This window comes from Platalea leucorodia, assembly GCF_965183815.1.
Source record: "Platalea leucorodia genome assembly, chromosome: 8".
NCBI classification, from domain to species: Eukaryota; Metazoa; Chordata; class Aves; order Pelecaniformes; family Threskiornithidae; genus Platalea; species Platalea leucorodia.
The window spans coordinates 28901103-28927519 of record NC_138830.1 but is presented as its reverse complement, the minus strand read 5'-3'; the positions used below and the strand labels follow the sequence as shown (position 1 = coordinate 28927519).

At 45.5% G+C, this 26417-nt stretch overlaps 1 protein-coding gene across 1 annotated transcript; it reads left to right on the top strand.

Moving 5' to 3' along the window:
• Window positions 1–17218: 17218 nt before the first annotated feature.
• Window positions 17219–24623, top strand: CLDN18 (claudin 18; the record flags this gene model as incomplete). The annotated part of the gene is made up of 5 exons (XM_082319566.1): window positions 17219–17438; window positions 21840–22004; window positions 23241–23346; window positions 23712–23822; window positions 24446–24623. 5 exons carry the CDS (start codon window positions 17219–17221, stop codon window positions 24621–24623), a joined length of 780 nt encoding a protein of 259 aa, XP_082175692.1.
• Window positions 24624–26417: the final 1794 nt, after the last annotated feature.

The window sequence follows — 26417 nt, the reverse complement described above, 5'->3', positions numbered from 1 at the left end:
TGATCCGTACTGGGGCTCTGGCAGATAGGTGAGAGGAGTTGGGGTGTGTTTGTGTTCACACTGGTTTCCCTCCAGTTACCTTGGGTCACCTCCCAGGTAACCTCTCCACCCCTCCAGACTTCTTGCCTGGGTGGGCATTCATGCTGCAAAGGGAGACCTGGGGATAAAGAGGGTTTGACAAGAAGGCTTAAGATTGGGATTTGAGCCTGAGATACACAGATGGCTGGCGAAGTGGAGCTTTTCTGGTGGTGGCAATCAAGAGGTTGAAAAACACCGTGCTTTTGGCAAACCACAGAGTAGTAGGGCACCAGGATATACTGATGAGAACTGATACCACAAAACACTAAGTTGTGCCTTCTGTGAGCAGTGGAGAAAGCCATTTTGCATCATGAAGCCACTGAATGAGAGCATCATCCTTGCTATAATGTTCAGTGTGAGCTCTATTCGTGCTCTGGATATGGCAAGTAGAACATGCCGGCTCCGGTCTCCCTGCAGCCTCTGTGCAATCTGGTGCTCGCTCAGTTAAAGTGTGACACCAACTTCCAGAGCCAATTATTGAGAAATCACTAATGACTCCTTAAATATGCAGAAGCCAAAAAAGTCATTGTTCTGTGGCCCAAAATAGTGTTTAAAGTTGTTCTGATTGGTCAGGTGAATGGAGTTTACCATGGCACATCAAATTTATATACTTTATATAGTATGTAAATTATTCCTGTCTACCTCTCACAAGCAGAAAACTTTTTCATGGATTGCTTCTAGTATAGAAAAAAATGAAGGTACCAGGATTCAGTACACCATGTTGCCTTGAAATGTGTGAGCAGCAGCATGTCATCACCTCTGAAGTCCTTATGCACGTCAAACACACTGACCTTTTAGGCAAGCACTCCTTAATTGAAGACTGTAGGGTCTGAGTGTGTCACAACATGCATACAAGATATCACAGCTTATTCTACTTTTAACCTCAGTTTCTGCTTTTCTTGGCTTTTAAGTACTTAAATATGCAACCTCAGTGTTGTATTAGCATAAGAGGAAGGGTTTGTAGCGAGTTGTAAAAATAATAAAAAAAGCATTGATACACTGGAGGGGGCTGAAGCTGTGCAACAAATACAATACAAGATTAGAGAATGATTCATGTAGCGAGATGAAGAGATAACTGCCGTGCCACCTAGAAGAAAGATAATAAAAAGTGGCACACATGGTATTTGTATACAAATGCATGAGTGGAAACAGCACAAAGTGATCAAGAAATTATTTAAGGCAGGAGAAAAAGACCTATCGATCCAAATCTGGAAAAGAAAGGAAATCTAGTCTGGCTGTCAGCAAGAGCATCAGTTCATGGACAAGTACATTGTGAAAAGGCACTGTGTGCTCGTAGGAGCTCATCCTGGGGGACCACTCCCACCTGCTTCACAGTTGGACTCGATGATCTTAAGGGTCTTTTCCAACCTTAATGATTCTATGATTCTGTGATCGAGAATACCTGTGCCATTTGGTTCACAGTACAAGTTTCTGTTGTCACTCAAGGCCAGGATGTCGAAGCTAACTACATCCACTATTCTGGGCAGTTCTCAGATTCTTCCTTGCAAAGCTCTGATCCAGGAGAATATCCACTGTTCGGGAATGTATTTAATTGCACAGTTAATTGCACATGTGCTTAGCTTGTAGTAGTGTCAGTGAGACAAGATCCTGTACCTGCAGCCTATTGCTTGTTCTTCCTTGCTCGCAGAAGTCTCTGTCTGGGGTCCCAGATTGAGCTCGCTGGGTCATCTCCCTCCAGGGACTTGATTTAAACAACCTGTTCTCAAACACCAATAAATCTAAAGAAGAGGTATTAGCAAAAGCCCAGCCAGCTAGGTTCATAAAAGTGTCTAGGTGCCAATACAGGGTACTGCAGCCCCTGTAACGGGGGCCAATGTCGTTCACTTGTCCTCTAGACACACTCGAAGGTCCCAGCTTCTGTCTGCTGGTCTGGTCTTTCTGCTTCCTTTGACAATAACCTTGTCTGGGGACACTTCAGGGCGGGTTAGTTTTAAGATCTAAAAGTCATTGGTAGAAAAACGGAAGGCTGTAGAGGTAAGTTGAGGTTGGGTGGGAACAGGGGTTTCCCTACATCTTCAAACACTGTTTCTTGTGTTGCTGCTCCTTCAGGATTTTTCCTTATCACAAAACAGGGAAACAACCAGCAATTATTGAGTTCTCCTGAACTCTCTTTGGTGGACAAAAGCTCTCCTGCCCATATGTTTCCTCCTCCTCCTGGGGACAGGCAAGAGTGTAGTAGTTGAGAGGTTGCGTGAAGTTCACCCTTCCTGAGAAGCTCATCTTGCTCACGCATGTACAAGGAGGTGTCATGGTTGAGCTAATGAACTTGTCTAGGGAAAGCACTCCTTGTTCCTTTTTGAAGACTCTGATAGTCTGAAGCCAGGGCTGCTTCTCTGACCCGTTGGGAAAAACAGAAAGGTGCAGAGCAGCTCTGCTGCCTGTGCCCTCCTCAGCTACAAACCTTTTCTTATCCTGCTCTTCTGAGTCACCCCCATCACCCAGCCCTCCCTGGCTAATTGCAAAATGTACTCTATATCAGGTTTCCTGGTGTGCCCAGCATTTCTGGGACAAAGCTTACTATGCTGTCCCCTGTTAGAAGCCACCCAGTGATGGAAGGAGTGACTTCTTGACGTGGCCTTGCTCTTTTGATGGTAGCTGCCTTTCTTGCCTGATGACTAACACTCCTGAGTAGAACTTGGGAAGAGAAGTCATGGCCAAGTAACACCATTAGAATTCTCTAACCTCCTATAGGTAATGAAAAGCATAAATATATTTTTTGGGCATGTGGCTAAAAAAAAAATCACAGGAAAATACATTTCAGCTGGACCAACACGTTTCTTCTCAACCTCTTTTTTGCATCCTTTCCTTTCCCTTCCCTTTCCTTTCCTCTTTTAAATCTCTATGTTCTTATAAGTGAAGTTAGAAACAGAAATGTAATTTTGAAATGAAAAGTAGAAAAAGTTTTCACTTCGCTAAATCTGCATATGAAGATCTTGGCTTCTCTCTCCCCAGATTAGTTTTTAAAACCACACCTTGAAGAAACCCATCCTGAGCTCATCTGCAGCCACGCTCTGTGTTTTCCAGTGAGTTCACTCTTTGCAAAAATCCCAGACAAACCGAGTCCCTCCAGCTCCCCAAACCCAAACCCCCTTTCTAAATAACAGAGTACGGCGGTGCCTAGCCCTGAAAACAGTTAACCCACTGTTTTACTTGAGCATATCTTGTTTCAGAGAAGCAGTGGAGGCCCGTACCACTTTGTAGGCTCGTTTTTATTGACCTCTGGCAGGTACTGCAAGTGATGTGCCTGGCAGTTTATCTCCTTCGCCATGTAGGAGTTCAGTGAGGCCGGGAAGGAGGGATGCAAACAAAAGTATTATTAGCATGTTATTTGGCTCTTAATGGGTAGAAACTATGCAAGATTCTTTTGGCACAGTGGTACTTCTTTTCCTCCAAAAAACAGGGAAGAAAAAGGACTTTAATTGAAGCCTGCAATGTTGTATAAATGGAAGATCTAAGTTTTAATTGAAAAATAATTATAACCACTTAATCATTTTAAATGAGGGCTGTAATTGCAGTCAGTTCATAATAGCCAAATACAGACACTTAGATTCCCGCAATAAAGCAGGGATGGTACAGCTTGATTTGCTAATAGCTCTTCCACTTCTCTCCTCTTTTGTCTCAAAGATTAATTCAGGCAAGGGCTATTAGTGCCGTTAATTGGTTCTGCAATTTAGACCTTGTGCTTGTGAATGAGTGACTGATGCAGACCTATCAGCCAATAATGTGAACACTTTGTCAATGTGTTTCTCATTGTCCAGCTGCACATAACTCCCCCGGCAGCTCCTCCACCACCCAACCCCAGCTCCCTGGAGGGATCAAGAAGAGTGGGTCTCCTCCGGGGTGAGGGATTCACTTAGCTTTAGATAGGTCACCTAGATGTCTTTGAAATTACGGCTGGCTTATGAATAAAATAATTAGGCAGTCAAGGCGTCCTCCTTGGCAGGGACAAATCCCATATTCAGGAGAAATCTTCTCCACCGTGCTGGAAGAAGGAGGTTCAATGGGGCTGTGAAGTCGTTGAGGAGATATGTTAAATGGAGAGTGGACGTTGCTGGTGGGAAGGGGCTGATGGCTCCAGGCAGGGTCCCATGAGGGGTCCCCTTCCTAGGGGCAGTAGCAATGACTAAAGCCAGTCTAAATCACCAGAGTCACAGAGAAAAACACAAGCTCCACTCTCTAACAGGTATTATTTTTCACTTAAGCAGTCATGGCATGGGTGATGGGCAGTGGGAACAGCTGGTGGGCACAGCTGGCAGGACTTGGCCTAACAGGAGCAGCTGGTGGCATCATCCCTGACGAGGCCCTTAGAAAAACACCCAGGGAAGGCTTTGTCCTTGTCATATCAGTTTTGTGGGAGATAACTGAGAAGATACTGTGCTATTTAGTCTTTACCAGAAACTCCAGGTCACCTGCCCATTGTAACATCTTCCTTAACTTCAGCATCTCTTATCCTTCCTCCTAAGCTATTAGTTTGGAAAATTCACATGGGCTTGACATGCAGGGAAAGAGTATGAAAATGGGGTGTTCTGGGATGAGTGTTGACTTCCAGTCACACCACTTCTCCTGTCTGCAGGACAGGTGGGGAAAAGCATCAAACTGTTGCTGAGGTTTGGTGGTGCACACGAAGCACACAAATATTCACAGGCACATCTTCCTGCTTTAATCTTATTTGTAGCATCAAAAATATGTTTACAACTATGCTTCTGTGGAGTTCAGCTCTGGTGCAGCTCTTTTTATCCTGAGAGGAGATGCTGTGAGATCTTTGACCCTATGGGGAGATTTTCATTTCCTGCTGGTTTTTTTTTTTCATACTGGAGGTGGTAGCTATTCAGAACGGGTTTAGACTGGCATTCTTTCAGTTTTTTAGAAATAAAAAAAATTACTGGTTTTATAACACAAATTTAACAGACGTAGGGAGGAGATTGGGGCGAGCTAAATTTTCCTGTTTAAGATATTAAATTAAGTAATAAAAAATAAAGAAAAGCCACCCTTCACCCTCCTCTCCCCCCCTCCCCCCCTTTTTTTTTTTCTTTTGTTTTTTTAAATCTGCTCCCTTAGAATGAACAATGGTTAAAAGGACCTGCATTTCCTACCAAACCTTATTCTGGTACTGTTCACTGGAGGGTGGACCAGCTCTTGCTCTGGGGAAAACCACAGTCTAGGAATAAGCTTTTACAGAAAACCTAAACAGGGCAGGATGCATTTTATTTCAGTGCTGGGAAATCAAGGAGTAATTGCTCAGATGAGAGGCACTGTGAAAGGTGGGCAGAGGAGGGGGAAAGGCAAAGGCAAGAGCCTTTGTGGTGGTTGATCCTCCCAGGTGACCTGGGTGAGAGTTGTGGATTGCACTTCAACACAAGAAACAGTTGTTAAAGGTGCTGGTGACTTTTGAACAAGGGAAATAAGTGGTACTCTCATGTCAAGTTGATAAGTTTAGTTGGTTGAAGGAGTTCAATCCTTGATTATTTTCACTGTGAAATGCTGTCAGTAGATAGAATCATAGAATCGTTAAGGTTGGAAAAGACCCTTAAGATCATCGAGTCCAACCGTTCACCTAGCACTGGCAAGTCCACCACTAATCCGTGTCCCTAAGCACCACATCTACCCATCTTTTAAATACCTCCAGGGATGGGGACTCAACCACTTCCCTGGGCAGCCTTGTTCCAGTGCCTGACTACTCTTTCAGTGAAGAAGTTTTTCCTAATATCCAACCTAAATCTACCCTGGCACAACTTGAGGCTGTTTCCTCTTGTCCTATCGCTTGTTACTTGAGACTGACCCCCACCTCACTACAACCTCCTTTCAGGTAGTTGTAGAGAGCAGTAAGGTCTCCCCTCAGCCTCCTCTTCTCCAGGCTAAACAGTTCCAGCTCCCTCAGCCGCTCCTCATAAGACTTGCTCTCTAGACCCTTCACCAACTTCGTTGCCCTTCTCTGGACACGCTTCAGCACCTCCATGTCCTTCTTGTAGTGCGGAGCCCAAAACTGAACACAGTACTTGCGGTGCGGCCTCACCAGTGCCGACTACAGGGGGACAATCACCTCCCTGGTCCTGCTGGCCACACTATTCCTGATACAAGCCAGGATGCCATTGGCCTTCTTGGCCACCTGGGCACACTGCTGGCTCATGTTCAGGTGGCTGTCAACCAACACCCCCAGGTCCTTTTCTGCCAGGCAGCTCTCCAGCCACTCCTCCCCAAGCCTGTAGCATTGCATGGGGTTGTTGTGACCCAAGTGCAGGACCCGGCACTTAGCCTTGTTGAAATAAAACTGAGATAAAACTGCCCTTTTGGTTACAGCTATGAAATTTCTGTTTGTGAATGACACTGCTCATGCACGAGGACCCTACTCTTCTGGCTGCTGTAAATTGGCATAGTCATTGAAATAAAAGGAGTGATGACTTGGCCAATATCTATCCCTTTGCACATATTTAGTGCTTCCTACCCAGGGATCAAGGTGTACCAAATAGAGATGCATTTTTTAGGCCTTGCAGGCTGATCGAATGCAAGGCAAATTCATTCTTTTAGTTAATTTATTGAAAATAATCCCTGGCTGTCATGAGTCTTTCCTGTCACCAGGTGATCCTGGTTGTGACAAACATGGGGAGTGTATTTGCGCTCTAGTCTTAGGCTCTATATTTAGCTATGTGATACTGGGAAAGCTTTCTGTGATTAAGCTATGTTGACCGATACTGAAAGTAATTACAGCCATGACATGCAGCAGGTGAGGTGTGTCACTAGGACTGGGTATCACTGTGTCCAAAAAAGGGTCTGTGAGAAAGAGTGAATTACGAAAATGTATATGAATCATCAATACTGTTCCTTTGGAGAAAACAAGGAAAACAGGGTAATGTTATGTTTAAACCAGAGAACTCTTGGTGAGACACATAGAGTGTTATCTTTTCCTTGTTTGGTGTTTACTTTTGGGCACTACTTTTAATGAATGATGTGTAATGAACTTCAGTATTAGGCATAAAATTGTCAGAATTGATTTTTGAAAGTCTGGGATAAATTATCTCGAGTGAGAGCAACATCTTCCTCGTGGATGCTCTCTGATAGCAGGTCAGAGCTTTATGAGAAGTAGAGTTGCTCTGCTTTCAGTGTGGGAATGGACTGGATGGCTTTCCAAGGTCTCTTCTAGCTTGCTCAGTGCTCTCAAAAAGATGCAGAAACAAAATAATCTCTAGGAGCCAACCACTGCATTCACATAACAGGTTGGATCTTCTTCAGAAGCTGCTTCACAGGGAAGTCTGTCTACATATGAGGTCAAGCATCTGGGAGAGACCCAATGGTCCTTGAGCAAGGGTGAATGTAGCCAGATGATAGCAGTCCACTTCTTCACGCTCCTGATGACTTCCTTTTCCACCACCTAAATGTCACCCCACCAGGCTCCAGTTCTGCTGAAGGTCCCTTCCTGGACCCTTCCCATGCCATGTGTGACTCTGCCACTGCCGAAACAGGGCTTATCATCTCCTCCCTCCCACGGAGAGCCGCTTTCCAGCAACATCGCCCTTTACTCCCCAACTGCAAACAGGTTGGAACCAGCGGAAAACTGGACTAGGAGGGAAGTGGTGAGGGATGTAGGAGAATGGGCAGAAAAGACATTACCCAACAAAGAGATTTTCTGCAATAAGGTTAGGTCTTTTAGGTGCTCTTGTCTTACAGCAATACATAGCAACGTCTGCCTTGCCCTCATTCTTTGCGCATCTAAACAAGTCCAAATTCATATTTTTATATCCATGGATGAGGGGTATAAAGCAATAGTGAATGAGGCCATACCTTTGCTTCTATGTTTTTTTTTTCCTTAGTCTGCCTGCCAGACTTGGTCCTCCCACAGCAAACTGCAGGTTCACACCATTCACTCTTCAGCAACTGCTGCTTTCCCATGTCCTCCCAGCCCAACCTCGCTGAGCGGCAAGGTCCATCCGAGCATCTGCTGCAGCAGTGCACTGTTCTTTGTTACACACTATCCTTTTTTATACACTATCCTTTGCTTAAATGTTTTGCTTGAGCAAATATCCCCAGATAGAGTCCTCTCCAGTTGGCTTAAAAGCATCATCTCTGCCAGTAAAGGGTTAGGCTCTCCACAATTTTTACCCGTTTAATCTGATTTAAGCACCTCTGTAGTTGGCCTCCTGGAGCATGCAGTCACTTCTGCAGAAGCTTTCCCCTGGCTGTTTCAGAGGGACCTGCTGGTCCCCGTCTGCCCACATTGGCTGCACCTCTGCCTGGAGGGAGAAGGTAAACAGAGAACGAGGCGTTCACACCATGCGTAACAAACGGCTCTTGGTACCGAGCGAGGAAAATTATCTCACAGAAACAGATAAAGGGAAAGGCTAGGTTTGCATGGTGCAGTCCAGACCTCTCCTGACTCCCGTCCGTGACGTAGGCTGTGCCTCCAGCTAAAAGTCCCTTCTGCCCTGGCTGCCTGCCCCAGACCTGGCTTGTGGAGGCTTGTGCACGTCAAGGACCTGCCTAGCGAGTGCTCGGCACTATGTCTGTGACAATATGCCAGTCCATGGGCTTCGTGGTGTCTGCTTTAGGAATAGGAGGCATCATTGCATCAACGTGCATGGACCAGTGGAGCACCCAAGACCTGTACAATAACCCGGTAACAGCAGTGTTCAACTACCAGGGCCTCTGGCGTACGTGCGTCCGGGACAGTTCTGGCTTCACCGAATGCCGCAGCTACTTCACCATCCTGGGGCTGCCAGGTAGGGCTTGCTGGTGGCGAGGGCAGAGAGGTGGGAGGGCAGAGCCATGGGCACGTCATCTCCCACCTATGTTGCCAGAATCTGTGTGTGAGTAGTGGTGATGGGTGTGTTTTTTTCAGTGCAGAGCGGGCAACCCAAGTTTTAGCCAAAAGGGACCTCAGGGACTCACCCCATTTGGAGGACATGTCCCTTGGAGGCATCTCAACCTGAACCCCCTCCCATGGCCAAGCTGAGCTTCAGCAAAACTCGTTACAGCTGATTATGCATCAGGCGCCTGAGGTGTTGTCCAGGCAATACACTTGGGGCGATGGCTGCTCTGTGGGTGGATTCGTCACCCGTGCCTTGGCTGGCTTGGGTATATAATCCTGCCCCAGCTGCCTGGCTATGCATGTCTTCCCACCAGAAACCACTAATATTTTTAGCGTCAGAGAAGATCCTTTTCTAAGAGGATATGTCACAGTTCAGCTCATTGTATTTCTGTACGGGCTAACAACACCAGGCTGGATTTCTCCCTAATTCTCCTATGGTTCCATTTTTTTCTTGCATGGGTATCATTCCTGTGCTGGTTGTGCCCGGAGTATCTAGGGGTGCAAACAATTAGGTTACAACAGGATTATCTGGATTTCCTTCTTGCCTTAATACAGTGAGAAAAAAGGCACTTAGACTATTATATCCAGCTAGCCTCTGTGCTTTGGCACAGCAAGAATGGAGGGAAGAAGCCAATTATATCAGCAAATCATTGCAGAACTTCTGCAAAATGGCATTTCCAAAATACACAGAAATAAGCATTGTGCACAAAAATTGCTTCTTTCCTGAGTAGTCTATCTCTGGGCAAATCAAACCAGTATAACCCAATGAAGCTGTGGCTTCAGACACCAATAGGAGTGGTGTTTCATCCCCTCAGCTGTATTTCCATGTCACTCATCTCTGGATCCTCGTTCCCAACTGGCGTTAGCTGTGCTGCAGCATCTTCCTCTTGCTGGAGCCGTGGCTTTGAACGCCCTTGTTTGTTCACACAGAGTCTAGGGTGCAGACACACATTTTCCTAGCATTACAAGGGCCTGATCCTGCCTGGGCATCCAGTTGTGCAGCCCCTATCAAAAGCTGTATGTTGTAGCAGGTACAAGTGAATGTAGGATGACATCCAAAGAGGGATGTCTGTGCAGGGCTTGTATTCACACACTGCTATCACAGTCAGCAAAGCCAAGCAGTTTCACCAAGGGAAAATTCATGCAGCAAGGGACAGGACAGGTTGGTAAAACTTGACTTCAGCAGGCTAATTGCTTATAGGTAAAGAGATTAAAGTTGTCATATGAGGAACAAATAGAGGTGTAAAAAGCAAATCCTCCCCACGCACATATACACCCATCACAACTGCAGAACTTCCTCAGTTCTTCAGCTCTGAAAGCTTAAAATTACAGAAAATATAACTCTACAGAAGAAGAAATTAATCTTTTGAAGTGTTCAGCTCTGGGAACTACTTTAATCTTTGAAGAAACCAAAATACTTGAGATTTGGGATTTTTTTTTGTTGTTGTTCCTTCAAAATACCTCCATTGCTAAACTCAGCATTACAGTGAAAAGCTAAAGTGTCTTTTGCAATTCCCATGCCTCCAGACTGGTGTCTGTAGGGTGGGTATTAATTCACTAAAATGGAAATACACAGCAGTGTTGGGGGGATTGATTTCCTTCATTTAGTGGATGAGCTGCAGGAGATCAGTCTGTCCCTCCTCAGCTACATCCAACAACCTCTGCGGCTCATTCCCAGTTGTGGACAGAAACGAGCATCCTATCCAAAATGTCAGAGTTTCTAATGAACTGGTCGTCTTAGAGTGGAATTACCATGTGCGTTTGCTGGGCTTATTGCAGTCACCTACAAAAAGGAATTAAAAAAAAGTCCAAAGAATAAAGCACAACCTTTAAAAATAAAGGTAGGTGGGACCCTGAACCCCCCAAAATTGCTATCCTCATCCTTGGTGGTGTTGGAGAGTTGGTGCCTTCCCCACTGGTGTGTAGATATATGAATATTTATGTGCTTTTGTCCTGATGAGATGATTTCTGTGACTGGTGCTATCAGCATTGCCCTATAAAGTGAGGTGGATTTTTTTTCCTTCCTTTTTAATGAACAGGGCTTGCTCTTCTGAAGGCACTCTCTTGCTCTCCCCCCTCTTTTCCCTCCTGTTATATATTGTCTGACACTTCCAGTCTCTGGAGAAGCTGGTGCAAAAACAAGCGCCCCACTGCTGTGCTTTATAGATTGGCTCAGTCTCCTGAATTTATCTGCTCCTACAGGCATTTCTTCTCACCCGCTGCCTGCAAAGGGCAGCTGTATCCCAACCAAAAGGGGAGAAAAACGATGCTAAAAATCAAATTATTAATTTGCTAAGATATTATTTAAGCAGATCATCCCAGTGTTTATTTTAACCATGCTGCACCTTGATCTCCATTAAACCCTCCGTGCTAACCACACCATAGTTAATGGTTTGTCAGCATTTCCATTATAAACCCCTATTTATTATTCTGACAATGGCAATTTATATTGGGAACAATAGTGCCGGAGTGAATAAAAATAATAGGACTCTAGCAAAGCAGCGAGGTGACCTGAGTACATCAATGAAGTTTTGGTTTCTGAGGATTTTTTTTTCTCAATCCCGTGCTCCCATAGCAAAGATTAAACTTGTCTTGCCCATAATCTATCTTCAATTTAGTTGGGAATTTTAATTTCAAATAAATTGAGGAAAAATCAAGATAATAGATGAAAATGAGAAATAACACAGGTAGTTTATGGCTCTCACCCTCGTTGCTCAGTTATAAACAGTCAGTCTCTGGTGAAAACTGTCACTTGAGAGCTAAGCTTGTTTGTTGTGATTTTACTTTCTCTTATTATTAGCTGCTTGCTTTGGTGTGTTGGCAGACCTTACTGTGATTGTCTGGAGGACACAATCTGAATTTGAACACACAAATAATAGGCAAATGGCAATAGCTGAGCTCTGACGAGGCCGGCAGTTTCACCTAGTGCAGAAGTCACAAGGTACTTTCTGCTAAAAGGAGCATTTTTCAGTTGCTTACAAGTTTGCTAAACTACAATAACACAGGCAGTAATTTTCCTGTTGTCTGTCTTGGTTTCTTTTTTCCAGACCTCTTCAGCTAGACCAGTTCAGCCATTTTTGAAAGGACATTTTGTTTGCAAGTCAAAACCCCTTTTGACTCTTTCAGAAAGGCTGAGGCATCTCTCTGCTGTGGAACAAAAGGCTGTTGACTTGAAAAATAAGAATATTTTTGCTTTTCTAACAGCAAACTTTGAAATTCTGAGAGCACCCTGTTAAAATTCTCCAACTAGTAAAAGGCCATGTGTTGCTAGAGGGGTCAGAGTAAAAAATAGCTTATGGGAGTGTAATCATGACTGTCCAGACTTTTGCATAAAACAACTGCTCTCAGTTTTGCTGGTGCAGGGTAGCAGAGATGCATAGAGGTTCCCTGAGGAGAATTCATGTCTGGGAAGTCTTAATGCTGGTGTCTCTGGATTTTTTTTCTTGTATATCGATGCTCTGACAAGGTTTTCTTTTATTTCATGCAACCAACACACATTTTGTGGCATAACCCTAGTAAAACCCTTGCTCTGGGGATTTTAGAGACAGGGCAGCCCACTGGCCAAGGAAACAGCATCTCTGCTCCCTGGAACTGTTTCATGCCTGAAGGTTGTAAGGATGGGGACTGCTAATTGCTGTGTCACGATCTTCCACTCGTGATGGCCACGGCAAAGTCTCTTCCAAGCTCTGCTTGCTACTTAAAATCCTTTAACCCAGTCAGTTCAGCTCCAGATTTTGAAATGTCTGCAGGCAACTGCTGTAACCTGCTTAAAGTCTTTTGAGACCAAGTTTCATGCACAGAAGGTTTTAGGTGGCCCAGGTGGGCTAGAGACTTGATATAGCCCACCAAGGGCCTGTGTGAGGCTGCGGTGGGTTTGCGCTCACAGCAGGAGCTGAAGGAGGTGTGAGGATGGGGAAAGAGCTAATGTGAGACCCTTAGAGAGGTCTTGGTCACCCTGTTCCCCAGCAACACTCAGGGTGGGGAGAGGTGGCAGAGAGCCCAGCAGGGGATGTCAGGAAGCTAGATACATGTATCACATCCTTGCTACTGTCTCGTGCCTTTACACCATGAAAGGATGAGAGACATGAAAAATAATCCTAAAAGATCTGAGTTGAGGGCCAGAAGAGAAGCAAGGCAAGGGAAATGGCAAGAGGCGGTGGAGATGTGGGGTTGGGCTACAGCTCATAGGCATGTAGGGAAGGACACAGCTTCATGCACCCCAGCTCTGCTGAGGGACCTCGAAGGCCCCTCTGGACCACCTGAAGATCAATGGGGTAGAGTGAGTCTGAGCTGGGACGGAGGCCTTCCATGATCCCCCTTTGAGTTTCAGAAAGGCCTGTCAGCCCTTCTCATGCTATGGACCGGTGGACCACACGCTCCTGGAGGCTGTGGTCATCACAGCAATGGAGGGACAGAAAGAGAAGTGTGGGTTTGCTTTGTTTCAGTCTGAACAAGCTGGAATTGACTGGCAGGGTGTGAGACACATTTGCAAATTTTAAAGTAAACATGAGCTGTAGGTGATTTTTATGGGAGAGGCAGTGATAACATTCAGGAGTTGCAATGGGCCCAGTGAACGGTTTTGAGATAATATAGAGGCAACACCTGGGTAGATAAAGCAAGTATGAGCTGAAATAAAGGTTGCAGAGGGGAGCAGTCACAAAGTACCCTTCCTCTTCCTAGTTTGGGTAAACTGCTGGAGATATCCCAATACTCAGAGTGGGAGCCCTGTTCTCTGCTCCTTGGTGAGGAAGCTTGGCCTTTGCAAGAGCTGTGTCCCCACCATGTCCCTTCCTTAGATACTGCTTGGCATTACCACATGGCATGGCAAGGCCTCTGGCCCAAGCATTCAACCACCTTGCTGGAGACTTAGCAACAGACATGTGCTTGAAGAGAGATCCCCATCCTTCAACCACTCCTGGCTGTACACATCTCCCGGGGTGGCTGGAGATGAGCATCATGTTGTGGTAAAGATGCTTAGACATGCTCCACAGCTATCCTATCACCCAACCACTTTTCAGGTTGTGCTCTGAGCCAACAGTTCAGATAAAACTCCCAGGTGGTTTTCTGTTATTGGGCTGGATGCTGGGAAAATGGGGTGATGAGGCTTTTGCAAAGGGAAACATAGTTTTTCCTCAGAAACGCCCACTAAAAATAAGCTTAAAATAAGAACATTTTAGAAAGGAAGACAAAATGGGCTAGGAGAATGGTTGGGATGGAAACAAGTTTGTGTTTTTTCTCCAGAACTTTGCTTCAGCTAATCACCGAGGAAGGTATTTGTGGGAGCTTTGAGTTCCCAGTGTTTACAAGTGTGATGCTAATCAGAGCATGAGAAATGGCAAGCAGTTAATGCTGGGATGGCTGGATAGCACCTTGGGCAATATTCTTAGGGATGAGCAAATAGAAACCCTCCTAAAACACAATAATCCTTCAAAGACAACAACATCTGGAGTGTTGAGCATGGTTGGGTGTTTGTTTGCCTCTTTAGCTAAAGACTGCAGCATGACCCTCGTTACTGAAGCTGCTTTCTCAGCTCCATTTTTGCGGAGAGCATGCATGAGATTTCAGGGGGGAATATGGAACCCTGTACTCGTTTATCCTCTTCAGAGACATGATTCAATCTGGCCCTCAAAATCAAAGACAGACTGGTTCACCGGGGCTTTCTTGCATACCTGGAGACTATTGATGATATTTTTTGGTTGCTCCGCCATTGCTCTGGGCTTTCGATGACCCTGAGTAAGAGGGACGATGAGAAGCAGCATCTCCCATCAGCAGGAGGAAACTATATCCCCAAGGAATGGTTAGCAAGGCAGCACTGCCTGGGTGGCAGACCCCGCCTCAGGGCACAATTAGGGGCAATCCTGGGGATAGCCCTCTTTCCAATAGGTGTGTTGAGGGGAGCAATGCGTCTTGGGGGTGTGAAATGGTGGAGGGGAGTGGAGGAGAAAAGAAGGTCCCTATTGGCTTGAAGAGCTGCTCCAGCTGCACACTGCTGAAACCAGCAGAAAGGGTTAGAGGAAGGAGTGGTGACTCCCCTCCCAGCAAAGCAAATACACAGGCATGGTGCATGGGAGGGCCACCTCCACTGGTGTTCATGCAATCACCCAGATGTCCAATTTAGCAGAAAAAACAGTAATTTAAAAAGTTGTAGAAGTTTCTGGAAAAAGAATCTGGAACAAAATACGTTCGCCCTTTGTATTCTCCCCCACACCTTTTCTTTTTCCTCCCCAGGGGTTATTTTTAGCTGTGACCAGTCCATGGGTCCATTTTTCTGTGCATCCCTGCAAGCTGTTGCACACTAATGATGCAGGGTGGCACCACCCTTGGGAACAGGGGTTATGTCCCAGAGGAATATCTGTCCCTGGGACATGGTTTGAAGTGGTCTAGCCTGGAAAAAGTCATGTGGTCTCTTACCACTAGATGGCAAGAAGGCAGCAAGTTCTGGGGCATGAAGAAGGAGAGGAGTCCTGGAGAGCTGCTGAGGAGCATCGGTGCTTGGGTGCAACCAGCTTTTCTGTATTGGGACACAATTCTGGCCATGGGCAGTGAAGGATGGGATGGAGAGCAGGCCACATTACTTGTTTTAGCACTTATTGTCCTCCCGGCTTCTAGGTCCTCCGCAGCCTTTGTTGTCCTCTCAGCTTCTAGGTTATCTCCAGCCCTGATTTATCACAAAGCATTATCCAAGATGAGGAATGTTAGTCAGCATGCCCTCTCCCTCACTGAGGGAGCAGCTCTTACCACTTCTGGTTCTTGAGGGCTCACTTCTCTGTTTTTTGTTCATGCAATTATTTTTGCTGGCAACTTCTAACCTTTACATAAGTTGGAGGTAGCCCTTCCTCTGATATAAACTTGCCAAAGTCAGTGGAAATTACTAAATTTGAATAAAATTGCTTGAACAAAAGACATCTTGTGCCTGACCCAGGAGGGCTTTGGTGGCTGTGATTTGTGGCCACTAGACATATGAATTGTGCTCTGACTGCTACAGCAGAGTCCAGTGCAAAAGTATTTCTGTCTGCTGCCCACCAGCTCACTGCACAGCCACAAAAGCAAAAGGGGTGTCCTGGGTGGTCATTCTCCAGAAGGCAGAAGCAATAGCCAACATGTAATAACCTCACTGAAACTCGTCCATCCACAGAAATCAGCCTCTCCTCTCTTCCTGGTGGCTTTTACATGGCTTCACAACCAGGCAATGGTGTTGACGGTGCCTGTGGCACAGAGCAGTATCAGGACTGGTTAAAGCGGGAATTTGAAGTAAATCAGTCAGAGCAGGGTATTAGATGAGAATGGATGAGAGTAAAGTCTGGAAGGTCCTTGTAACTCGCTGTACTCCGTTGGCAGAGTGGCACGGCGAATTTATACTGCTCCCCTGAGCCCAGCACTTCTCCACTGTGCAAAGAGATAATTACTTTCCTGATTTTTATACCCCCCGCCCCTTTTTCCAGGACCATCCCCCCAGCCAATATAGAGAAGCACCTGTAAAAAGGCAGTTTCCAAATGGTCCCTGTGCCCTCCCTCTTCTTCTCCCCACACAGGTTTCAGTGGGGCCACGAGACAGATGATGGGGATGCGGGCAGGAGGAGAACAGGGTTGCAGGAGCTTTGCTCAATCAGTTTGGGGCTCTTGGCTCAGTGCCCTGGGTTGTACCATGGTCAGCATCCGAGGCAACCTCAGTGATGTTTGAAGTGGCTGCAAGGAGCAGCCACATCCCTGTTTGTTCCCTAGGTTGAGCCAGTGGCCCTACATCCTCCTGCAGAGCTCACTGTTGGCATCCCTATCTATTACTGTGCCTCTTGTGCGAACACCTCCATGGGTGGCCAGGTGTAGAGATGTCCCTACCTTGGCCTAATGGCAGACCTTCTCCCCCTTTGCATAAGCAGAGGGGCCAGGAGGCAGTGACCTGGGCCAGGTGCTGAGTTCATCTGGGAATGTGGTCCTTCCCTCTGCCCCTCTCAGCACCTTTGCACCTTGCCAAGCACGCAGGAGAAGCCCAATGGACAGCAAAGGGTTTCAATGGGAGGACGGCGTGTGTTCCAAGTGGGTTGCCCAACACTCGACGGAGCACAGCTGCTTAGCTGGGGAAGGACAAGCACTTCTAAAGGACAAAAGCTCATATCTCTGGCCCTGCCAGCACAAACCTACCCAGCGAGAGTGAAACTGGACTATCTTGCAAAAACACTTTGAGCAAACACACCGCTCAATGGAAAGCATCTGATAAGAGCTGCTGCATTTCTGGTCGCTCAGTCAAGAGGAATTCTGTGCTCCCATTAGGTCTGTGGCTTCATCAGGGCTGTCTTACCTCCTCTCTCTGGGGGAGACACCATGTCCACGACCATCTGCCAGGTGATGGGGTTCATCGTTTCATCATTGGGTGTTGCGGGGTGCATCGTGTCCACTGCCATGGATATGTGGAGCACGCAGGACTTGTATGACAACCCGGTCACAGCTGTCTTCCAGTATCAGGGACTGTGGAGGAGCTGCGTGCGGCAGAGCTCTGGCTTTACAGAGTGCCGGCCGTATTTCACCATTCTCGGGCTGCCAGGTAGGGGCAAAAGATGAATCGGGTTTAACCCAGGAGCTCTCTTGTAGCTCTGCACAATTTTCATCCAAAGCAGGAGCAGATATCTTAAAGCACTTTGCGTGGAATAAAATTTCCAGTTTACTCAGTGGATGAGCATAAAAATATGTGCATATTTGTTACCAAAGTAATACTCAGTGAAGGTTACAACTTGGAGCATGTGTAGGTGATCTCTGGATGAGTGTCATGGGTTCAGCCCTGTTGCTGGCACGAATCAGCACAGCTCTATTGATGCGAGGAGAGTGAGTATGTTTAAACCCAGAGATATTCTGTCCCTTTGAATCAAAACATAAGGAAAACAGTTGCATGTAATTTTGCATTGTTATCGGAATAATGGTTTCTACAGAAAACAATTGAAATAATATTTTTTTTTCCAAAGAGAAAACTGGTACTGAAGAAATCTGCCTGGGAGCAGCGCATGTAGGAAGGGTGAGAAAGGGAAAGGGGCGCTCAGTCACTTCATGTTACCTGGGCAGTTTTAGTGGTTACAGAGGGGTATTACTTTCTTGTTTGCTTGCTTACTTTACAAAAAGAGCTGTTTTTCCCACCCCACAAGGGTGGGAAAATGCGAGAGTATCCCAGTGCCCCTGAGCTAGCTGGACCCATGGGAGGGGAGCAGCCAGCCTGGCTCGCCATGCCTCCCTGTGACCTGTCGTGCCTGTGCCCTGCCAGCTAGCAATAAATACGGCCCTGAGAGTGTTCTTCACTTTACACAATTGCAAATAGGTACAAGCAAGCACTACTGTACATAGGCCTTTTGTATCTATTGACTGGTGTAGATGAGAGCATGATGTGGGCTCTCAGCCCTGTATCGTCAGGGATGCCAACCTTGCTTCCCTACTGTGAAGTAGGAGGGAGCGCTTTGCTGAAGACCAGTGTGTTGGCTGCGGTGTCTGCTTTTTGAGAAAAGCCCATGACTGTCCCAAGGGGTGTGATGGAATAAATGTGTTTCTGTGTTTCACCTTCAGGATTGCTAGGTGACTTCTTTTTCATTTGGAAGAGCAAAACTGATGTTTGGAGTCACTTATCCTATGGGATCATTTGTTTTAAAGAATAAAAAAATACATTTATTAAACTATATATACCAATGTTGATCTATATATATACATATCCTTATAATGCTGTGTGTAGGTGACTGTGTTTTAAAAGATCAATGAGGCAATGGTAACCATCATTTTGATGCTAATTTATCATAATCAAGATTTTACTTTTTATGTTATTTTTAGGTAATATAGCAATAAGTAAATGTGCAAAGCAGTCACAGGCATTCCCTGTTGTGTCTTAGAGATATTCTGTCAGTTTTGTTCTCTTTATGTGTCCGTTTAGTTGATGAGTACCTTAAAACATAAAGGAATGCCCCTGCTTGAATTTAGTTAACTTAAAAACCTTATTTTTTTCCCTAAACTTTCTATATTCCATTAATCATAACTAGAGTCATAAAGTTAGATTTCCAGCTTTGTATTTTGTATTACTAACAGAAATGCAGGTGATGTTAGTTTAGATGACTTTAAGTTGTTTTTCTTCACTCACCTCTCACTACTCACAGCAACGCTGGGGAAAAAGGCAACTCTCCAGTTTCACTTATGTCTGAAAAACACAGTGATGCAAACTGCTTTCAGATCACTGACATTTATTTTGGTGAATATGCTTGCGTTTTTACTATTTTCTGTGCACACCATCCTTTCATATGGAAATCAGGTGTGAAAAATGAGCAACCATATGTGTGCAGGTAGGAAGCAAAGTTATCCTACCTCATGCAAAGTGTGTATGCAAAACAGCAGGTAGTTTCTGTGCTTGACTTTAATTATAGGGCTGTTTGCTACCTAGTGCTCCTGATATAATTTTTTTTCCTTAGTCTCCTATTTTGTTTGTCTAAGCCCTTCCACTCCTTCCTTCTAGGGGAGGTCATTCACCTCCTATTCAGAGGACTTTTGATGGATGCCAAAATTCACTTGAAACTGCAGTGCTCTCTTTCCAAACAGGTCTCACTTTCAGTCCCATGAGCCAAGAGGCCTTCATGCCACAGCAGACCTGGGAGCACTTTCTTCTCCTTTCTGTCCCTTTGTGGAGATGGTGCATAAGTCAGCCTCATGGAGAGAGAAATCACTGCTGATGGCTGTTTTGCATTTTTCTCTTCATTTGCATTTTGTGCCCTGCTGTGTTCCTCTCTCTACCCTTTCCAATAGCTGCAGATTGCTCCTTTTCAATGGAGATTCACCACACATGGACTTCAGTGCTCCAGCAGAAGTGCAACGTTCCAGGAGCTGCTTGGCTTGGCCTGCCTCTTGTGCCCTTCCATGGGCACCCAAGACCCTGCGAACATCTCTCCTGGGAACCCACAATATCCCTGTGAGGTCTTAGCTTAGGGTCCCTTCTTGAAGGATTGAGATCACCACAGTGATGGCACCTAGGAACCATAAGGTCTGCAGGAAGCATCCCAGGAATGAAAGACTGTCTTGGGGACAAGGACCTTCCATCATGATCTGTAGTGTCTTATGCTGCTTTGGAGTATCAGCCTCTTCTGCCTGCCCTGAAAAAAAAACAGCTGCAAGAAACTTAAGTGACTGTAAAGACAAATGAGTATTATGATTTTCCTCTCTTTGCAGCTTTCTGCTTTGCATCAGGTGCAGTGCGAACAACCTTTGAGGGCTGATAAGGCGTATCCGACATCTTCTTGTTCTCTGATGAATAATAACTAATGAGCTCACACCTGGGGGCTGATGAATGGGAGATTGAAAATCCCAGGCTCTTTAGCACTTGTTATCAGCTGATAAGGGAAAATTGAGTCATAAGAGCAGCAGCCCCAGTGGGACAGCCAGATGGGAGAAAGTGGTGTATTCCCAGCCTGTGGGATGGCAGACCACTGGCTTCCTTGTGCATCATGGTGCTAATGCAGTTCTGCTCAGGTTTGTCGTACCCCACAAGCAAGGAGACCCACACAGGCACCCCAGCACCCACCCTTGCCCTCCTGGGGAGGGTTTAGAAACATTTCCCTTCTCTCTCCCTGTGCAAGACCAGCAGGGTCTACTCCTTGCTCTCCTGCACCAGGGCCTTCTGCTCCTGTCGGGCCATGCTTGGGCGCAATGGTCATCCTGGCCAGCCCAGCAAAAAGGGTGACAGGCAGGCTGAGTGGAGTCCCTGGGGCTGCAGGATATGTTGCCTGTCCCTCTCAGTTGGTCACAAGCCCATGTCATCTTCCCTGAAGATGGACAGTCATGTGTGGGGAGCATCAAAGCCAAACCCAGGGCTGCAAGAGCTCATGGGAGGGCAAGAAGAGGCTGCATATCATCCCAGCCAAATCACAACAGCCCTTGAAATACTTTTGACCACCCCCTCCCAGTGTTCTGCCAGCCCTGCCGCCTTCCTGTCTCTGCCAGGGACGCATGCACAGGCGGGGAGGAGAAGTGTCTGCGGCTAGCACTGAATTGCAGGTGAGATGGAGTATGTGCCACTTTATTAGAAAATCATCTTGGTATTCAAATGCATGACCTTTTCCCTTCACTTCTCCATTTTAAAAGGTGTAAGTTTCCATTTGCCTTTTCCCCTACTTATCTACTCTGGCCAAGAAGAGTCCGGAGGGTTTTTGCTACCTTCATCTGATTGACAGCACCACTCAGCTCCCACAGGCATGACCCACCAGCACCACAAACTGCCTCCAACCAAGCATTCCCACCTTGACAGCACGCTGCTAAACAAATTCAGGGATAGGGTATTTGTGTGTTGTATTAATGAATGTGGACAGATGTATACAGGACTGATACTACAAATAACCACGGAAAGGATACGCTGCGGGAGGTCATTGTCGAAGCTTTGCTGCTCTCCCTTGGTGTGTGTGTAATGTTTGTCAAGGCGATTTTCCTCTTTTCCTGTGCCATGCGTTTTACTGTAAAGCAGGAACATACAGAACTTCACTTTGAGACAAACAGTAGCTGGAAATACCATGGATAGCTGGGTGGAGCTGTCTGCTTTCATTGCTGCTTGGGGAGAAAAAAAAGCTTTCTCAATCATTTCAGTTATGAAACAACTCATGCTTATCCCAGCTGTACACCAGCTCAATTTCAGCTGAATAAATCATTAGTAGTGCCAATGAACATACACAAAAATTATGCTGAAACCATCAAACTTTTGGAAGTTGAAAAAAACAGCCACATTTCCTGAGGTGTCCCATAAAAAACCACTGAGAGCAGATCTGGTGACATTTTCCAAGGCATAGTCTTTGCTTTCAGCAAATAAATTGCAAAATATGTTCAGAGTTTTCTTCTTTAATATTTTTATTTTGGACAGAAACAATATTTAAAAACCTCCCAGGCTCTGACAAACCTCATTTCAGTCGTGTAGAGTGGCTCTTGTCAATTTGTTTTCCAGCCATGTTCCAGGCTGTGAGGGCCCTCATGATCGTGGGTATCGTCCTGGGCATCCTTGGCCTCTTTGTGTGCATTTTTGCTCTGAAGTGCATCCGTATAGGCAACATGGAGGATTCTGCAAAAGCCAACATGACTCTGACCTCTGGCATCATGTTTATTGTTGCTGGTAAGTGGGTGGTGTCATGTCTTTCATGTGCAAGGTATTGCAGTTGCCTCGAATTGAGGACTGGGCAAGTCTTCACACTCTTCTGGTCTTAGGTAGCAGATGCTCTGGAGCAACCGAAAGCATTGCTGCTTGCATGAAGTTATTGGCATTTGTCTTCTAGCCTGCGCTTCTGGGGAAAAGTGGTTTCTACCTTTGCTTAGTAAAAGAAGACCAGAATTTTGTATGGGATGGAACATGGAAGGCTGAAAAAACAGCCCACAGACAAAAAAAGAAATTAAATCTCTTAATTTGTTAGATGTATATTGTTGTTATGTACTACTATATCCTTTATTTATACATAAAAGTTTTATGCAGAGTCTCAGGCTTTATACATAATAATTTTATGAAGACTCTCAGGATTGTTGTAGCTTAGCTTGTAATTTTTTAATACCTTCGATTATCAGGGAGGCTGGAGGAATACCTAATGTTGCCTAGATACCTCGAAATTGCAAATACTTAAGAACATCACTTACAGGTTTTCCCACACTTTATTGCAGATGAGTAATCAAATCGAATCCATATCCTAGTGAAGGGAAGGAGAATGTCCGTTTTTAAAATCTTTACAGTTGAACAACACTTACTTTTGCTGGGATATGAGACATACAATGCAACTTAAAGATGTACAATAAGTACAAGCTGGACAAAGGAAACCACCTCCTGCAACACAGCTTTAATTTTGCATTTAAAATCCATCATTTTATTGATCTGAGTCAATGGGTTGAGAATTTGGCCAATGAGGATATTAGAAAAGTCCACCATACATTCCCACAGAAAAGGTGTCTTAAATGATGATATGGCTGGCTTTTGGGATGGGACATCCTTTGGTTGATTTCACCCATTTCAAAACAAGGTCCTTAGTTGAGGAGTTGGGTACAATGTGCCATGGTGGACCTGGCCCTTGGTCACACCTCTGTGACCTGGGGGTTGTGTTTCTTCCTAAAATAAGGGCTGCTTTCAGGACAGAAGAGATAAAGACTGTGACACTGAAGTACCACGATAGTGACAGCTACACGGGGACCTGAGGCAGAAGCACCACTGATTGCTCAGTCCCTCCCCAGTGCTGTGAATAATTGGGTTTCAGGAAAGACTCAGAGGTCTTGGTGGGTGTAGTGAGGATAAATAAGACTTGGGGTGCTCAGAAAATCTGGAGTCCATAGTTACTATGTGGGTCTCATCCACCCTTCTGTCTGATCTCAGGTCTGTGTGCCATCACTGGAGTGTCTGTGTTTGCCAACATGCTGGTCACAAACTTCTGGATGTCCACGGCCAACATGTACCAGGGAATGCAGAATGTCCAGAACAGGTAGGTGATCATCTGGCTTGGGGTGCTCCGCAGTGCAGATGTCCCTCAGGGCCAGGGTGTGCTGTAGCTGAAGGAAAGGCAAACTCTGGGTGCATACTAGTATGATCCCAGGACTTGGAAGATTTATTGAGTCTTTCTTATCTGCACTGGAGATAATTTGTCCAAGCATATTTGCTGGAATGTCTCTGTTCACGCAGCTCAGGAAGGAGGTAGAGAGCCCATTGACGATGAGCCTGCAGGTGGGATAGTGCCCATGGGAACTTCTGCAGGGACAGAGAGAGAATGACAATGTTCAGTGAGTTTCAGAAGAAGCAGACTGGGACCACTGTCACAGCGCTAACCAGCCACGTCTCTCTGTTTTGTAGGTACACCTTTGGGTCAGCCCTCTTCGTTGGCTGGGTAGCAGGTGGCCTGGCCCTCGTAGGAGGCATCATGATGTGTCTTGCTTGCAGAGGGCTGATTCCAGAAGAATCCCGGTAAGCCTATCTGTGGTAGACATGGGAACATATTGCATGAAGCCTTGAGTGTTGGGGTAGGATACAGCCACCTCACCACAGGACATGTCTATGTGTAATACCCCTGTTGCAAGAGTTATCATGATGATACATCTGTTTGCCCTGTATTGTGGGTCAAAAGCGACCATTTCCCTTCCCTGACTATATGACTTGCAAACAAATAGAGAGGGCAGGACAGATCAATCTTAAAATCTAAAATTTGCAATGTGCTGGCTAAGTCAGGCCCATTAATTGCAGCTTTGATTGCAAATTGCATAGCAGATCATCAGCATGTGTAGACTGTATCAGCTGAGCTATGATTTACATCAGGCAGGACTTTGTATACCTACGTAGCTGGTTATTGTAGGTGGCTCCTTCACTTAACCAAGGATTTACTCATGGGAAAGAAAGTATAAGTTTATGAAAAAACATAAAAGAGACTTGCAGCCTGTCCATGGAGGGTTGGCTCTGAGCTCATTGAGTGGCTCCAAGTGATGAGACAGCACAAAGCTGCCTAAAATCCAACAGCAAACAGGAACACCAGGTGCAACGTTGGTAGCCACAGAGCCTCCAGTGGCTGATGCCATCTTTCATGTCTCTTTCAGTTACAAAGCAGTGTCCTACAATGCGTCGGGACGGAATATCTCCTACAGAACGGGGCCTTATAAGGTTGGTTCGGGGTACGAACCTGAAACGAAGGCTAGGAAGGGTGCAGGGTATGAAGAAGCTGCTCGAAGTGAGGACGGAAGACGCTCGTACCCTTCAAAATACGACTATGTCTAGTAGACTTTCTGGGCTTGAGATGCGCTATCTTTTATAAAATATTTTTCACTTCAGAAGCAAAAAGTATATGCAAACAAAGCAGTCTGTAAATAGGATTGTGTTTTCTATAATGTTTCCCCTACTCTGAGGTTGTATCCTAGCTTGTTATGAACATTGGTTTTATTCAACTGCCTGCTAGTATGCCTACGATGAGGAGGTCTATAACAAAAGTAATGTCTTTTTATGCTCTCAGAGTAGAACAATTTGCTCATATTTTACGTATAAACTCTAATATCCAGGACCAGGATTATGCCTTGTACCCTTTTTTAATTCTTCTAATAGGTTAAAATTTCCATTTAATAATAGCCCAGATGTAAAAGCGGTGCTACCCCACTGCCTTCTCCCCTTTGAGCAGGCTTTCATGCAATTAGGAAATGTCATCCACTACTTTCTCAGAGTTTGGAGAGCTGAACAGTATGCCATGACCTTGGTGTCCTCTGTTCATCAGAAAAAACGGTGTTTTGCTGAAATGGTAGTGTGTATTTGCTCTGGTTTTGCCACCCAATTTTTTTTTTTGAGCAGGTTGAAAAGCAAAAATTATAATCTTGTAGTCTCCTATATTATTTTGCTGTGTATTTTAAGTAAATTCAGTTTTGTCCCTTTGTCTGTGGCCAATGCGTACAAACCCCACAGTTATGGCATCTTCCTCCCTGGTGACTGTTTCTACTCAGACACACCTTTGCTTTGCTGGTTGTACTACGATGCTGATCTGCTGTGATATTTAATCTGATTTATGTTACTTAGACATTTGCTATAACCTGTGATACCAAAGTGTATTTATTTCTTCTGTTCTCTCCAGGGAATATGTATAATCCATTGTTATTCCTATGCTAGATATTTGCTGTAATAGCTGAAAAACTCTGTGTGTGACTGGTGTTCCTACAGATGTCATCTTTAATGAAGCCATATGAATTTCTCATTTAGAATTAATTAGAGTTACATTTGGAGCAGAAATCCCAGGGAGCATTAGATGTGTAACTCCATACTGACATCAGGACTTTCCTGTGTTAATTCTTCCCCCGATGATGTGAAAATTAACTCCTTAATGGGACATTGCCTCTTCTAGCCAATCCATCAGAGAGGAAGTTTATTTGAAGGGGTCAAAGGAAGAGACACAAGAGCTTATGTGGGAGGGGAGAGCTGTGTGCCATTAGTAAGTCCTCCCACCTGGCTCCAGAGCACATCCTAGTGAAGTTATGGAAAGAGGAAAGGGTACTGAAGGATAAGTTAGAGAGAAAAAAGGGGTCCAAACCCTCCAAAGTAGCCATTTTGATAGATATCTGCAATAGGTTTTAGCCCCGCTTGTAACAATTATAAGTCCTCTGCAGGAGTTCACTGGCAAAACTGTTTTGGTGAAATGCTGATATTCCCTTCAGTGGCTTCATGTTCTGGAGGGATTAGAGGTAGAGCTGAACATTTTTCCAGAGCTGGACCTTTGGTATGTCAAGCTGCCAGTCTAGCTGGTATCTCTGGTGGCTTGTGTGAATAGGGGGGGCAGACTGTCTCACTGAACATCAGTTCTCCCAGTGAGCACAAACCGTATTCACCAGCTCTCCATAACCCTCACCTCTCCATAACCGCCAACTCCCCACCACCACATGGAGGCACATCTCCAGCACAGGGCTGGGAGATGTGGAGAGGTTGCACCTTGGGCAGGTCAGTGAAAGGAAGAGGGAAAGCCTGGCAGGGTGCGGGGCCAGGGGCTGATGGTTGGAGGAGATCACCACCATGCAGAGAGGTGGGAAGAGCTTCCAT